General features: G+C 52.1%; 1 protein-coding gene across 1 annotated transcript in view; it reads right to left on the bottom strand.

Annotated features, from left to right (window-relative positions):
* The window catches only part of LOC140430235 (uncharacterized), a 115,705-nt gene that overhangs the window by 53,778 nt on the left and 44,425 nt on the right, over positions 1–17,502 (bottom strand). Inside the window, exon 2 of the mRNA XM_072517664.1 lies at positions 8,749–8,893. Coding sequence (XP_072373765.1) covers positions 8,749–8,893 — 145 coding nt within the window. The remainder of the gene's footprint in view (positions 1–8,748; positions 8,894–17,502) is intronic.

A 17,502-nucleotide genomic window follows, 5' to 3' on the forward strand; every position in this document is an offset into this window, starting at 1 on the left:
AAAAATGCGGCTTGCATTCCGCGCAGATGTGGCAGTCCCTTGTGACTGTACGGACCTCCTCTAAAGAGTATGGGAGATTGCGGGACTTGATGAAGTGGTAAAACCGAGTGACCCCCGGGTGGCAGAGGTCCTCGTGGAGGGTTTGGAGGTGGTTAATTTGTGCGTTGGCACATGTGCCGCGGGATAGGGCATCGGACGGCTCGTTCAGCTTTCCGGGACGATACAAAATCTCATAGTTGAAGGTGGAGAGCTCGATCCTCCACCTTAAGATTTTGTCGTTTTTGATTTTGCCCCGCTGTGCACTATCGAACATGAAGGCTACCGACCGTTGGTCAGTGAGGAGAGTGAATCTCCTGCCGGCCAGGTAATGCCTCCAATGTCGCACAGCTTCCACTATGGCTTGGGCTTCCTTTTCTACTGAAGAGTGGCGGATTTCTGAGGCGTGGAGGGTCCGGGAGAAAAAGGCCACGGGTCTGCCCACTTGGTTAAGGGTGGCCGCTAGAGCTACGTCGGAGGCATCGCTCTCGACCTGGAAGGGGAGGGACTCGTCGATGGCGCGCATTGTGGCCTTTGCGATATCCGCTTTGATGCGGCTGAAGGCCTGGCAAGCCTCTGTCGACAGAGGGAAGGTCGTGGTCTGTATTAGGGGGCGGGCCTTGTCTGCGTACTGGGGGACCCACTGGGCGTAGTACGAAAAGAACCCCAAGCAGCGTTTCAGGGCTTTTGGGCAGTGCGGGAGGGGAAATTCCATGAGTGCGCGCATACGTTCGGGGTCGGGGCCTATTATCCCATTGCGCACCACGTAGCCCAGAATGGCTAGCCGGTCGGTGCTAAAAACGCACTTGTCCTCGTTGTACGTGAGGTTCAAGGCTTTGGCGGTCTGGAGGAATTTTTGGAGGTTGGCGTCGTGGTCCTGCTGATCGTGGCCGCAGATGGTTACATTGTCGATATACGGGAACGTGGCCCGCAACGCATGTTGATCAACCATTCAGTCCATCTCCCGTTGGAAGACCAAGACCCCGTTTGTGACGCCAAAAGGGACCCGTAGGAAATGGTATAATCGCCCGTCTGCCTCGAAGGCTGTGTACTTGCGGTCACTTGGGCGGATGGGGAGCTGATGGTAGGCGGACTTGAGGTCCACGGTGGAGAAGACTTTATATTGGGCAATCCGATTGACCATGTCGGATATGCGGGGGAGAGGGTACGCGTCTAGTTGTGTGTACCTGTTGATGGTCTGGCTATAGTCAATGACCATCCTTTGTTTCTCCCCTGTCTTCACTACTACCACCCGCGCTCTCCAGGGACTATTGCTGGCCTGGATTATGCCCTCCTTTAGTAGCCGCTGGACTTCGGACCGAATGAAGGTCCGGTCCTGGACGCTGTACCGTCTGCTCCTAGTGGCGACGGGTTTGCAGTCCGGGGTGAGGTTCGCAAACAAGGACGGGGGTTGCACCTTGAGGGTTGCGAGGCCGCAGATAGTGAGTGGGGGTATGGGGCCGCCGAATTTGAACGTAAGGCTCTGTAGATTGCATTGGAAATCTAATCCCAGCAAGGTGGGGGCACAGAGTTGGGGAAGGACGTTTAGTTTGTAGTTTTTGAACTCCTTCCCCTGCACCGTTCGGGTAACTATGCAGAATCCCTGGATCTGTACGGAGTGGGATCCTGCCGCTAGGCAAATCTTTTGTGCGCTGGGATAGGTGGTCAAGGAACAGCGTCTTACCGTGTCGGGGTGTATAAAGCTTTCCGTGCTCCCGGAGTCGACTAGGCATGGCGTCTCGTGGCCGTTTATTAGTACCGTTGTCGTCGTCGTCTGGAGTGTCCGGGGCCGGGCTTGATCGAGCGTAATCGAAGCGAGCCGTGGTTGTAGTAGTGGAGTGGGGTCCGTTGTTGCCGTCCAAGATGGCGTCGGGGATAAACAAAATGGCCGCCCCCATACATCGCACGTGGCTGGGGGGTCACAAGATGGCGGCGAGGGTGGACAAAATGGCCGCCCCCATGCGTCGTACAGGTCTGGGGCGGTCCAAGATGGCGGCGCCCCTCCTCCCCTCGTGGTGGCCGGGACCCAAAATGGCGGCGTCTGCGGGTCGCACATCGGCGCCCCTCCTCCCCTCGTGGTGGCCGGGACCCAAAATGGCGGCGTCTGCGGGTCGCACATGGTGTGCTGGGGGGGCTGGGGAGCGCTAGGACCGCGAGCGCTAGGACCGCGCGGAGCTCCCTCACCGCGAGCGCTAGGACCGCGCGGAGCTCCCTCACCGGGGACAGCGGAGATCGGGGCCCAAGTCGGCGGCGCCGGCGGGTCAGATGTGGGGCCGCTAGCGCTAGGACCGCGCGGAGCACCCTCACCGGGCACAGCGGTGGTCGGGGCCCAAGTAGGTGGCGCCGGCGGGTCAGGCGTGGGGCGCGGGGTGGGGGTTAAGGTGGCGTTAGGGACGCGGAAAACTCCCTCCTCTCCGTGGAGAGTGTTGGCCGGGACCCAAAGCGGTAGCGCCGGCGGCGGGTCATGCATGGGCTGCGGGGAGGGGGGTTGGGGAGCGTAGGCGGCGTGCAGGGCTCCCAGTTCTCCCGGGACCGCGGTGGTCGGGACCCAGAGCGGCTGCGCCTGCGGGTCGTACATGGCATACTGGGGCGGTTGGGGCGCGTAAACTGCTTGCAGGGCTCCGTGCTCCCGGGACGGCGGCGACCTCGCGGGACCGGCACACAACCGCACAATGGCCCTTTTTCCCGCAGCTTTTGCAGGTAGCTGCGCGGGCCGGGCAGCGCTGTCGGGGGTGTTTCGCCTGGCCGCAGAAATAACAGCGGGCGCCCCCGGTGCGACTCGGCGTTTGGACCGCGCAAGCCTGTGGGGTGTCCGGGGGGGGGGGGGGGGTAGGGGGTTTGACGCGACAGGTACGTACGGGGCCCAATGGGTTGCCGCGCGGTCGGGGCCGTAGGCGCGGGTATTACGCGCGGCCACGTCTAGGGAGGCTGCTAAGGCCCGTGCCTCTGAGAGTCCTAGCGACTCTTTTTCTAGAAGTCTTTGGCGGATTTGGGAGGATTGCATACCTGCCACAAAAGCATCGCGCATTAACATGTCCGTGTGTTCGTTTGCGTTCACCGACGGGCAGCTGCAGGCTCGTCCCAAAATCAGCAGCGCGGCGTAGAACTCGTCCTTCGATTCTCCGGGAGCTTGCCGTCTCGTCGCGAGCTGGTAGCGAGCGTAGATTTGGTTAACTGGGCGAACGTAGAGACTTCTCAGTGCTGCGAACGCCGTCTGGAAATCGTCCGAGTCTTCGTTGAGGGAGAAAATCTCCGTGCTCACCCTCGAGTGCAGGACCTGCAGTTTTTGGTCTTCTGAGACTCGGCCGGTGGTCGTTCTGAGGTAGGCCTCGAAGCAAGTCTGCCAGTGTTTGAAGGCTGCTGCCGCGTTCACTGCGTGGGGGCTGATCCTCAGGCATTCCGGAATGATCCTGAGCTCCATAGTCCTTTTTAGGCACGCTTAATAAATTGTAGCGCACAAAGACTCCATGAGACGAATAGAGTGAAGTCGATGAGGCTTTATTAAGCGTGTCTGTTCCCCCGCAGCTCGATAGTAAGCTGGCCTGCGGGGGAAGACTCCGGCTTCTTATACTCCGCCTTCAGGGCGGAGCTTGAGGTCAACGGCCAACCAGGACCCGGGATCTGTCAGCCAATGACATTAGGGCTTCCAGTCCCACATGACCCCCAATACATACTACCACAAACTCTACAAGTTTGCTGATGACACGACCTTAGTGGGTCGGTTCACAAACAATGATGAGTCAGATTACAGGAAGGAGGTAGAGAACTTAGTGATATGGTGCAATGACAACAATCTCTCCCTCAAAGTCAGCAAAACTAAGGAGCTGGTCATTGCCTTCAGTAAGCAAAGCGTCATACACTCTATCTGTATCAATGGTGCCGAGATGGAGATGGTTGATAGTTTAAAAGTCCTAGGTGTAAACTTCACCAACAACATGCCCTGGTCCACCCACGTCGACTCTTTGACCAAGAAATCACAACAGCGCCTATACTTCCTCAGGAGATTAAGGAAATTCGGCATGGCCACATGATTCTGAACAATTGATGTACAATAGAAAGCATCCTATCTGGCTGCATCATAGCTTTGTAATGGTAACTGCTCCGCCCAAGACCGTAAGAAACTACAGAGAGTAGTGAACACAGCTCAGTCCATCACACAAGCCCGCCTCCCATCCATTGACTCTGTCTACATCTCCCGCTGCCTTGGGAAGCAGGCAGCATAACCAAAGACCCCTCTCACCCAGGTTACTCCCTCTTCCAACCTCTTCCATCAGAGAGAAGATACAAATGTTTGAGAACACCCACTAACAGATTCAAAAACAGCTTCTTCCCCGCTGTTATCAAACTCTTGAATGGTCCTCTTATGGACTTAACTGATCTCTCCAGGCATCGTCTCTACAATTGTAACACTATATTCCGTATGCTTCACCGGATGTCTATGTTTATGTATTTACATTGTGTTTTGTTGTTTCATGTATGTTTTCATGCAGGGGGCGATCTGCCTGGACTGTACGCAGAACAATACTTTTCACAGGACTTCAGTAAACCTGACAATAAATCGAAATCTATTCAGTAATACAATTCATGTAATTTTAGTAATTGTAATTAAACAGCAATTAAAAATTGTAATTAAACAGCACAGCAAAACACTGTATGAACACCATTAAACACCATAAAACATCAAAGCCACTATTTAAATACAGCCTGCTGTAACCTGAGTACAAGGTGGACAATGCAAAGTTCAGTCATTTTGTGAAACATTCTCGAATTACGATTTGCTTCTTCCTGACAGCAAATTTACACCAAAATTGTTTCTTCTGTTTATAAGTAAATGGAAAATGATAACAGGAAAAATGGCCAATAGGAAAAACCCAGCTGATGCATTGAGCCTGTCACATGCAGTCATATTGCAATTGAGCATCATGATCGGCAAGACTCCCCAACTAATCGTGTATATATATATATATATATATATATGGTACAAAATGTTTCATAGAGACAATGAGCTGAGCAACCTTTCACAATTGGGACTGCTTCCTCTCTCTGTCTGCTGACTGGATCCACTCCCGGGTTCGATCTAACCAAAGAAAATTAGAGTCCATTCTGGGTGGGATTAGCAGGATTGTTCTCGGCGCTGAAAGCCCCAGGAACAATCCCGCTATCTAACGACACTCTATTACTATTTCAGGCTCTGGCAGGGAAAGCCTCCCCGAGGTCACACACAGCGTCATTCCCTGCACTGACGAGCTCGAACAAGCAGAGCTCCTCAGTCCAGGAAGAGATCGGAATGCCATTTTTAAATGCCGCCCCGATCTCTCAACCCACCCACGCGACCCCTGAAACCCCCACCCCCCACAATGTTCCAATTCATCGCTAAGGGAGTCCCTCAGGAGTGCCAGGCTGACACCAGGGTGGCACTGCCAGGGTGCCAGGCTTGCAGTGCCAAGGTACTTGGGTGGCACCAGCAGTGCCAGGATTCCACCCTGACCGGACGCCGACCAGCCGGGAGTCTCTGATTGCCTGGGAGTCGTGCCCCCCCCCCCCCCCAGTGTCATTTCATCTGGACCCCGTTTGTGGCGGCCAGTGCTGAATGGCGCACGATCGGGGTCTCCTAGGCGAGGCCGGTGGATTCTGGATTCGATCTGGCGTCAGCAGAGTTAAATGGGATTCTAAACTCATTTAACTCAGTGAGACTAACCAGATCTTGGGAGGCGTAACGACTGTTGGGAATCACGGCAGAGACCTCCATCTCTCAATTACACGGGCAGTGTGGGTATGGAGGGATATGGGCCAAATGCGGGCAAGTGGGGCTAGCTTAGTGATAGAGACTGGGTGGCATGCTGTAAACATCTATAACTCTAGAGCCTATTTCAGCAGCATTAAAAACACTCCATCAGTTTAAAACAAGCTAATATTTATGAATTGTTATCTCCTGGTCATTGTCCAGGTCAGGTACAATAACCCTCTCGAGACCCAAGTGGATGACCCAATTGATCTCTCCATGGGAGACATGGAATATGAGCTCTCCAGCTGAGGAGCGGAAGACTAGCAGCTGGGACTTGGGAAGCAGGTACTTAAAAACCGGCCAGGATCGGGACTGGCATGAATGGTAGTCCTGGCTGGGAATTCTGTGTTGCATGCTGCATTGCAGTCTTTACTTTGTTTGCCTAAATAAACCTTCGTTGTTTAACTCTCTCGGGACTCCAGACCATTCTAGACTTAGTGTTATGTAATGAGCCAGACTTGATTAAAGATCTTAAAGTAAGGGAACACTTAGGAGGCAGTGATCATAATATGGTAGAATTCAATCTCCAATTTGAAAGAAAGAAGGTAGAATCAGATGCAAAGGTGTTACAGTTAAATAAAGGTAACTACAGGGGCATGAGGGATGAACTGACAAAAATCGACTGGGAGCAGAGCCTAGTGGGAAAGACAGTAGAACAGCAATGGCAGGAGTTTCTGGGAGTAATTGAGGACACAGTACAGAGGTTCATCCCAAAGAAAAGAAAAGATTAGGCAGCCATGGCTGACAAAGGAAGTTAGGGAATGCATCAAAGCAAAAGAGAAAGCCTATGATGTGGCAAAGAGTAGTGGGAAGTCAGAAGATTGGGAAGGCTACAAAAACAGAGGATAACAAAGAGAGAAATAAGGAAAGAGAGGATCAATTATGAAGGTAGGCTAGCCAGTAACATTAGGAATGATGGTAAAAGTTTCTTTAAATACATTAAAAACAAACGGGAGGCAAAAGTTGACATTGGGCCGCTCCAAAATGAAGCTGGTAATCTAGTGATGGGAAACAAGGAAATAGCTGAGAAACTAAATAAGTACTTTGCGTCAGTCTTCAAAGTAGAAGACATGAGTAATATCCCAACAATTCCGGAGAGTCAGGGGGCAGAGTTGAATATGGTAGCCATCACAAAGGAGAAAGTGCTAGAGAAACTAAGAGGTCTAAAAATTGATAAATCTCCGGGCCCAGATGGGCTACATCCTAGAGTTCTAAAGGAGATAGCTGAAGAAATAGTGGAGGCGTTAGTTATGATCTTTCAAAAGTCACTGGAGTCAGGGAAAGTCCCAGAGGATTGGAAAATCGCTGTTGTAACCCCCCTGTTCAAGAAGGGAACAAGGAAAAAGATAGAAAATTATAGGCCAATTAGCCTAACCTCGGTTGTTGGCAAGATTCTAGAATCCATTGTTAAAGATGAGATTTATAAATTCTTGGAAGTGCAGGGTCAGATTAGGACAAGTCAGCATGGATTTAGTAAGGGGAGGCCGTGCCTGACAAACCTGTCAGAGTTCTTTGAAGAGATAACAAATAGGTTAGACCAAGGAGAGCCAATGGATGTTATCTATCTTGACTTCCAAAAGGCCTTTGATAAGGTGCCTCACGGGAGACTGCTGAGTAAATTAAGGGCCCATGGTATTCGAGGCAAGGTACTAACATGGTTTGACGATTGGCTGTCAGGCAGAAGGCAGAGAGTTGGGATATAAGGTTCTTTTTCGGAATGGCAACCGGTGACGAGTGGTGTCCCGCAGGGTTCAGTGTTGGGGCCACAGCTGTTCTCTTTATATATTAACGATCTAGATGACGGGACTAGGGGCATTCTGGCAAAGTTTGCCGATGATACAAAGGTAGGTGGAGGGGCAGGTAGTATGGAGGAGGTGGGAAGGCTGCAGAACGATTTAGACAGTTTAGGGGAGTGGTCCAAGAAATGCCTGATGAAATTCAATGTGGGCAAGTGCGAGGTCTTGCACTTTGGAAAAAAGAATAGAGGCATGGACTATTTTCTAAACGGTGACAAAATACATAATGCTGATGTGCAAAAGGACTTGGGAGTCCTAGTCCAGGATTCTCTAAAGGTAAACTTGCAGGTTGAGTCCGTAATTAAGAAAGCAAATGCAATGTTGTCAGTTATCTCAAGAGGCTTGGAATATAAAAGCAAGGATGTACTTCTGAAGCTTTATAAAGCACTAGTTAGGCCCCATTTAGAATACTGTGAGCAATATTGGGCCCCACACCTCAGGAAGGACATACTGACACTGGAGCGGGTCCAGTGATTCACACGGATGATCCCAGGAATGGTAGGCCTAACATACGATGAACGTCTGAGGATCCTGGGATTATATTCATTGGAGTTTAGGAGGTTGAGGGGAGATCTAATAGAAACTTACAAGATAATGAATGGCTTAGATAGGGTGGACGTAGGGAAGTTGTTTCCATTAGCAGGGGAGACTAGGACACGGGGGCACAGCCTTAGAATAAAAGGGAGTCACTTTAGAACAGAGATGAGGAGAAATGTCTTCAGCCAGAGAGTGGTGGGTCTGTGGAATTCATTGCCACAGAGAGCGGTGGAGGCCGGGACGTTGAGTGTCTTTAAGACAGAAGTTGATAAATTCTTGATTTCTCGAGGAATTAAGGGCTATGGAGAGAGAGCGGGTAAATGGAGTTGAAATCAGCCACGATTGAATGGTGGAGTGGACTCGATGGGCGGAATGGTCTTACTTCCGCTCCTATGTCTTATGGACAATATATCAGGAAAAATCCCAGTCGGGTAACAGCTCCCCACATGATGTGGGTTTCTTAACTCTTTTTTAATCCTGACGGTTGGGTCACAAAGCCCACAGGAAAACACAAATCAGAAATTTCTAAAGAGTGTCCTTATTGAACCATCACCTTTTAAACAATTTTCTCCACTTCAAGCTGGTAACACTTACCCAACTGAAAAGCTCTCCTTACAATCCTCCAGGATTCTGTTGGTAAGTAGCATTGCATAGCGAGCATCGTTTAGTTTCAATTCATCTCTCTTTGCGAGTTGAATCAGTTTTTCTTTCTGATTTATACAATCAGACAATGGTGATTCTAATTGAACAGAGTTTAATAGATTAGGGACAATTAGCAATAGTTTCAATATTAGTATAATATTTTGAATAGATTTGGCATAATTATGTGACGGACAATAGCTGTACTAACAAAATGTTCACTATTCCAAGACTAGTTTCATATTTTCCGTACCTTTGCGTGCAAATTACAATGTTAAATAATTGCTAATATTAGGATTTGGAGAGCAGTTGAATGTCTGGATTTTCGGCCATGGAGCCGCTTGGGTCCAGGGCGTCGTGTTGGCAAAAACAGGACCAGTTTCATACCGAATACGGACACAGGGCCTTGAGCCTAATCGCCACGTGGACCACCTCCGAAGCCGCGTGCCAGACACTTCAGCAGGTCCGACCATTGATTCGAACGTCCCAGCTCCGCTGTCTTCGCCACTGCCCCTGCCCCCCTGAGCTCCGACTCAGAAACCACGATGGATGTTCTGCATTCGCCAGAGGCGCCCGTGCCGGTTCTCATGGCCGCACCAGCAATGCCGCCACCGACCAGACGCTCATCACACAAACGCCGCTCCCTGGTCCGATATACGCCTCCTGACGCCGCAAGGTCAGTGTCTGGAGGTCCCGGGGTCAGGACGATAGTGTTTCCCATGACCTCCCTGGAATATGAAATTCCCCTTTATGGGGGGGGGGGGGGGACTTTCCCTTAACAAGGAGACCCCGACCCGTATAAAAACCCCGACCTGGGTACAGTTTGGGGAAGGAGACCCTTCGGGGAGTGGAGGAGTTTTGGATTTGTATTGGAATAAACATTATTTGTTAATTTCTAATTATCGTCTATGCGTCCTGCCTACCGCCAATTCAACAGCGACAAAATACCAATGAATTTCCTCAGACCTCTGAGAGAGTGAGTGTTACAGTCTCAGAGAATTCATCTTTCCCCCGTTCCCAGCAGCTGTGCAGGTACAATCACCTCGGTGGGGAGATATTGTCTATTCGGTCCGGGGTCACCTCACGGAAATGTACAAACAGGGTTTTTCAAACTTTTTACCCGGGACCCGCTTTTACCCACTAGCCAACTTTAATGACCCACACCAACCGACCTTCACGACCCACGCTGGCCAACCTTCATGACCCACATCAGCCAACCTTCACGACCCATGCCAGCCGTCCTTCGCGACCACATCGGCCAACCTTCACGACCCATGCCAGCTGGCATTCACAAACTACCATTATTGCTTACATTTATGCGCCAGGAGAGCGTGCTTGGTCCTTATAATCTCACTTGCTTTGTTATTCAATGTTACATTTCTGCTAAGAACTTCAGTTGACGACTTAAGTTCTCACTGCATCCTCTGAAAAACAAGAAGTTTATCCCGAACTTGCTATGCTTAGATTTCAAGTACCTTTGAAATTTTGAGAATTTTAAACTTTCATTTGCCAGTACTTCCCTGCATATCACACATGGGCTTTGCATCCTGATTTGCATTGGCACAATTAAAAAGCCATACCTCAAGAAATCATCTTTATATTGCTTAGTTCTTGATTTCAGTTTCTTTTTTTTAATATGTTTTTATTAAGAATTTTTCAATAATATTTTCCACCTTACAAACAACCCCCCCCCCCCCCCACCCGTAACAAATAAAAGAAAAAGAACTAGCGTGGTAAGACATGAACATGGCAAGTCAATAAGATACAGAACTTTGTACATTGGATTCTTCCCGTACATGTCAGTTTCCGGATCATTCATGTGCTATCTTGCTCAAATGCCCCCCAGAGAAACTCCCCTTCCCCCTCCCCCCCCCCCCCCCCCCCACGAACGATGTCCCCCCCTCTCCCCCCCCCCCCCCCCCGGGTTGCTGTTGCTGCTGTCCGACCTTCATCTAACGCTCCGCGAGATGGTCTAGGAACGGTTGCCACCGCCTGTAGAACCCCTGCGCAGACCCTCTCAGGGCAAACTTTATCCTCTCCAACTTGATAAACCCTGCCATATTATTTATCCAGGCCTCCACGCTGGGGGGCTTCGCCTCCTTCCACATTAGCAAGATCCTTCGCCGGGCTACTAGGGATGCAAAGGCCAGAATGCCAGAATGCCGGCCTCTTTCGCCTCCTGCACTCCCGGCTCGTCCACTACTCCAAATAGTGCTAGCCCCCAGCTTGGCTTGACCCGGACTTTCACCACCTTAGATATTGTTCCCGCAACTCCCCTCCAGAACCCCTCCAGTGCCGGGCATGACCAAAACATATGGACATGGTTCGCCGGACTTCCTGAGCACCTCCCACATCTGTCCTCCACCCCAAAGAACCTGCTCAGCCTTGCCCCCATCATATGCGCTCTATGAAGCACCTTAAATTGTATCAGGCTAAGCCTGGCACACGAGGAAGCGGAATTAACCCTACTTAGGGCATCAGCCCATAACCCCTCCTCAATCTCCTCCCCCAACTCCTCCTCCCATTTACCCTTCAGCTCCTCTACCAGAGCCTCCCCCTCTTTCATCTCCTGGTATATCGCCGACACCTTGCCCTCCCCGACCCATACGCCCAAGATCACCCTATCTTGAATCCCCTGTGCCGGGAGTAGTGGAAATTCCCTCACCTGTCGCATCACAAATGCCCTCACTTGCATGTACCTGAAAGTGTTTCCCGGGGGCAGCCCAAACTTTTCCTCCAGGGCCGCTAAGCTCGCAAACGTCCCGTCAATGAACAGGTCCCCCATTCTTCTAATCCCTACCCGATGCCAGCTCTGAAATCCCCCGCCCAGCCTTCCTGGGACAAACCGATGATTGTCTCTGATCGGGGACCACACCGAGGCTCCCGCGCACCCCTGTGCTGTCTCCACTGCCCCCAGATCTTTAGCGTTGTCGCCACCACCGGGCTCGTGGTGTACCTTGACGGCGAGATCGGCAGCGGTGCCGTCACCAGCGCCCCAGGCTTGTTCCTTTGCAGGACGCCATCTCCAACCTCTTCCACGCCGCCCCCTCTCCCTCCATCACCCACTTACGGATCATTGCCACGTTGGCTGCCCAATAATAACCACCCAGATTCGGCAACGCCAACCCTCTTCTATCTCTGCTACGCTCCAAGATCCCCCTCCTTACCCGCGGGGTCTTGCTCGCCCACACAAATCCTGTAATGCTCCTGCTTACCCTCTTAAAAAAGGCCTTAGTGATCACAAATGGGGAGGCATTGGAATACGAAAAGAAATCTCGGGAGGACCACCATTTTAACCGACTGTACCCTACCCGCCAGCGAGAATGGCAACATGTCCCACCTTTTAAAATCCTCCTCCATCTGTTCCACCAACTGCGTCAAATTAAGTTTGTGCAGTGCCCCCCAGCTCCTAGCTACCTGAATCCCCAAATATCGAAAGCTCCTTTCCGCCCTCCTCAACGGTAGGTCGTCTATCCCTCTTCTCTGGTCCCCCGGATGGGTCACAAAGAGCTTACTCTTTCCCACATTGAGCTTATAGCCCGAAAAGTCTCCAAACTCCCGTAGGATCTGCATTACCTCAACCATCCCCTCCACTGGGTCTGTCACATACAGCAACAGGTCGCCTGCATACACTCGACACTCGATGTCCCTCTCCCCCTCGAACCACCCCCTTCCATTTCCCCGACTCCCTTAACGCCATGGCCAAAGGTTCAATTGCTAATGCAAACAGCAGAGGGGACAGGGGGCACCCCTGCCTCGTCCCTCGATACAGCCGGAAATACTCCGACCTCCGCCGGTTCGTGACCACACTCGCCACCGGGGCTTTGTACAGGAGCTTAACCCAACTGATAAACCCTCCCCCGAACCCAAACCTCCTCAACACTTCCCAGAGATACTCCCACTCTACCCGATCGAAGGCCTTCTCTGCGTCCATGGCTGTCACTATCTCCGCTTCTCCCTCCACCGATGGCATCATTATCACATTTAGGTGCCTTCACACATTAGTATTTAACTGCCTACCCTTTACGAATCCCGTCTGGTCCTCGTGAATCACCCCCGGGACACAGTCCTCAATCCTCGTGGCCAACATTTTTGCCAGCAACTTAGCATCCACATTGAGGAGCGAGATCGGTCTATATGACCCACATTGCAGTGGGTCCTTATCCCGCTTCAGGATCAAAGAGATCGTCGCCTCCGACATTGTCGGGGGCAGGGTCCCCCCCTCCCTTGATTCATCGTAGGTCCTTATCAGCAACGGGGCTAACAGGTCTACATACTTCCTGTAGAACTCCACCGGGAACCCATCCGGCCCCTGGGCCTTCCCTGCCTGCATGCTCCCCAGTCCCTTAACCAGCTCCTCCACCCCAATTGGCGCCCCCAAACCAGCCACCTCCTGCACCTCCACCCTTGGGAACCTCAACTGATCCAAGAATCGCCGCATCCCCTCTTTTCCCCCTGGGGGCTGGGACCTGTACAGTTCCTCGTAAAAGACCTTAAAAGCCTCATTCACTTTCCCTGCACTCCGCACCGTAGTTCCCCTGCCATCTTTGACTCCACCTATTTCCCTCGCTGCCATCCTCTTCCGGAGCTGGTGTGCCAGCATCCGGCTCGCCTTCTCCCCAAATTCATATATCGCCCCCTGTGCCTTCCTCCACTGTGCCTCTGCCTTCCCTGTGGTCAACAGGTCGAACTCCGTCTGGAGACTTCGTCTCTCCCTAAGTAGTCCCTCATCAGGAGTCTCTGCATAGCTCCTGTCCACCCTTAAAATCTCCCCCACTAACCTCTCCCTTTCCCTGCCATCTCTCTTCACCCTGTGAGCCCTAATGGAGATTAACTCTCCCCTGACCACCGCCTTCAGCGCCTCCCACACTACTCCCACCTGCACCTCCCCGTTGTCGTTAGCCTCCAGATACCTTTCAATACACCCCCGCACCCTCCCGCACACTTCCTCGTCTGCCAGTAGTCCCACATCCAACCTCCACAACGGGCGTTGGTCCCTCTCCTCCCCCAGCTCCAGCTCCACCCAGTGCGGGGCATGGTCTGAAATGGCGATGGCCGAATACTCCGTTCCCTCCACTTTCGGGATCAATGCCCTGCCCAAAACAAAACAATCTATCCGGGAGTAGGCCTTATGTACGTGGGAGAAAAATAAAATTTTCTGGCCAAAGGCCTGACAAATCTCCACGGATCTACTCCCCCCATCTGATCCATAAACCCCCTAAGCACCTTGGCCGCAGCCGGCCTCTTCCCCGTCCTAGATCTGGAGCGATCTAATGCTGGGTCCAGCATCGTGTTAAAATCCCCACCCATTATCAAGCTCCCTACCTCCAGGTCCGGAATACGCCCCAACATCCGTTTCATGAATCCAGCATCGTCCCAGTTCGGGGCACATACATTCACCAGTACCACCTCCGTCCCCTGTAACCTACCACTCACCATCACGTATCGGCCTCCCTTGTCCGCTACTATGTTCTTGGTCTCAAACGACACCCGCTTTCCCACCAGTATTGCCACTTCTCTATTCTTCGCATCCAGCCCCGAGTGGAACACCTGTCCTACCCATCCCTTCCTTAACCTGACCTGATCTGCCACCTTCAGATGTGTCTCCTGAAGCATGACCACGTCCGCCTTCAGTCCCTTAAGGTGCGCGAACACTCGGGCCCTCTTAACCCGCCCATTTAGGCCTCTCACATTCCACGTGATCAGCCGGATTGGGGGTCCCCCCCCCTCTCGCTGACTAGCCATCCCCTATCTTAGGCCAGTCCCGTGCTCGCGCCTCCTGCACCCTCCAGTCCCCCAGGCGGGGAACCCCCGCCCCGACCACCTCTTCCATTTTCAATTCCCCCTCGGGCAGTGCAGCAGCAACCCTAGAATCCCCCCCCCCCCGGCTAGACCCACATCTAGGTCTTTTGCTCCCCCCATATTACTTCCGTGAGTCAGCTGACTTCTGCTGACCCCGGCTTCCCCGCCTTCCCGTTGATCTCCCCCGTGTGGGAGTCTCTCCTCCTCCTTACCTTCCTCCCCTTTTGGCGCTGGAAAAAGCCCGCGCTTTCCTGAACCAGCCCCGCCCCCTGTGGCGCAGCTCCTGTTGCGGCCATTATCCCAGTTCCCTCATCCCCAAGTCTCACCTCCCTCCAGCACCGACGCCCACATTCCCCATCATCATCATCTTGTCTACCGAAAAGAAAAAAGGAAAATTTTAGGAATTTTAACCTGAACTCTACCCACATCCCCATCCATCATCCCACCCATAAAATATTCTTTACCCATATTTACAACCCCATATACAACCACATCCCCTCAGTTCGAGTCCAGTTTTTCCGTCTGTATAAAGATCCAAGCCTCTTCTGGCGTTTCAAAGTAATGGTGTCTGTCCTGATAAGTGACCCACAGTCGCGCAGGCTGCAGAATGCCGAACCTGACTCTTTTTTTGTGCAGCACCGTCTTGGCCCAGTTGAAGCCAGCTCTCCTCTTTGCCACCTCCGCGCTCCAATCCTGGTATACTCGGATCGCCGCGTTCTCCCATCTACTGCTCCGCACCTTCTTGGCCCATCTCAGCACACTTTCTTTATCCACGAAGCGATGGAACCTTGCCACTATCGCCCTTGGTGGCTCATCAGCCTTGGGTCTCCTCGCCAGGACCTGGTGAGCCCCTTCCAGCTCCAGGGGGGTCGGAGAGGCCACCGCACCCATCAGCGAATGGAGCATCGTACTCACGTACGCCCCGGCACCAGCTCCCTCCACTCCTTCGGGAAGACCCAGAATCCGGAGGTTCTTCCTCCTCGACCTGTTCTCCAGGACCTCAATTCTCTCGGCCCACCTCCTGTGCACCGCCTCGTGCGCCTCCATTTTTACCACCAGGCCCAGGATCTTGTCCTAGTTGGTATTTACTTTATCTTTCACCTCACGAATCTCCACCGCCTGGGTCTTCTGGGTCTCCCTCAGCCCCTCGATCGCCAACAGCATCGGCGCAGCACCTCCTTTTTCAGTTCCTCCACGCATCTCTTGAGGAACTCCTGCTGGTCTGGCCCCCACGCTGCTCGCTCTCCGCCCTCCGCCATCTTGCCTTTTTCCCCTCGTTTTGGTCTCTGCTCCAGGGCCTCTTTCCTCTTCGTTCCAGCGCTGATCTCTGCCATAAATTGTGAGGGGGGAACCTCACTGCTCCTTCCCACACGGGATTGATTTTTAAAAAAGCTCCGTTGGGGCTCCTCTGCAGAGCCCGAAGGTCCGTTGTCGCGGGAGCTGCCGAAACGCGCGGCTTAGCTCCGCATCGCCACAACCGGAAGTCTTGATTTCAGTTTCTTAATTGTTTGTTCATCAGAGGCCCTGGAGCTCTGGATGCAGCTCACACCAGCACAGCTTTGTCCTACCCTGGACTCTCCTGCGAAGCTCTCTCCAGCAGATTCAATTGTGAGATCCTGGGCTGTTTGTCGCTCTGGCCTTCTCTGACTTTATTACAAAATGATCCATCTTCAGTTCTTCACACAGTGCTGTTGCTTGCTTGCTGGCAGCTACAAAATGGAAGAATCTCTCCTCCAGGATTTCACACTCAGAACACGTGACGTGAGTGTACGGATGTGTGACCTGCTCTCTGCCGCAGCTTCTGGCACAAAAACTCCATCTATTTTTTTAAAAATCTGATCCTGGGACAGTGTGCTCATATCAGGAGGAGGCAGTCTGCCCTGCTGGGTTCCTGGCCTACGCAGTGATGCATCCGGTTAAGAGGGCACGCACATGCAGGATGGCCGACATTCTTGAAAGCCGGTGGTGGCCAGCATTTTTGGATTATTATTGATGGATTTAGGGAACACTTGGATCCCCTTGAACCTATGTGTGAAGGACATTTTGTTGTGTCTTTCTCTGAATGGAGCTGGTCAGAAGCAGAGGAAGGCCAATGTGATCTCATTGTTGGAAGGACATGTGACGTACGGCTAGATATGCAGCCTGGAGAGCAGCTGCCCATCAAGAGAGGCAAAGACACTGGATGTGTGTAAGGATCAGGTTTTCTTGGGTCTCAATAGCATCTATATCTATTCCTTTGACCTCAGTAACAGGGAGATGTTATGGTCCTGTTCAGCTTACTCTATTCGATTGTCCTCATCGAGTTTGACTTATACCTCCTCATTCTCCTCTGGGTTTGCGGCTTTGCCATTTGCAATGCCAGGAAGACTGCGTGCACCAAACAAGGATGGCATGTGAGGCCTTCACTGGGACATACTGTGACCCCTCCTCAAATTATCAAGGCTTCTCGGTTTGCTCCAATATGGCCTTGTGGAACTTTGCATGGCCTCACTCCGAGAGTTTTTGACCGGCTCCATCAACCAGGTCCGGAGAGGGTAGCTCCTGTCTCCAAGGATCCAACCATTTATCTTGGAATGTATGTTGAACAAAGCAGTATCTGGAAACTGTGTGGAAATCACCCACAGACGTGAATGACACCCTTCCTGTGGTCACAGACTATCTGGACGGTGAATGAATAGAATCCTTTCTGTTAATGAAGACCACCAGCTGGTCACATGATGATTTTACAATGAGACGATCAATGACACCCGAGACATATGGAAGTGCAGCCATGACAGTGAATACTATGGACCTCTCAGCCTGGCTGTCTTGGTCTGGTGATATCTTATGAAAACACCTGCCCTCTGGAATAGCAAGTTGGTGACATCTTTGATACAGCGCAGTGTTGCTGCCTGGGAGATCCTCCTC

This window comes from Scyliorhinus torazame, chromosome 10 (assembly GCF_047496885.1).
Source record: "Scyliorhinus torazame isolate Kashiwa2021f chromosome 10, sScyTor2.1, whole genome shotgun sequence".
Taxonomy (NCBI): Eukaryota; Metazoa; Chordata; class Chondrichthyes; order Carcharhiniformes; family Scyliorhinidae; genus Scyliorhinus; species Scyliorhinus torazame.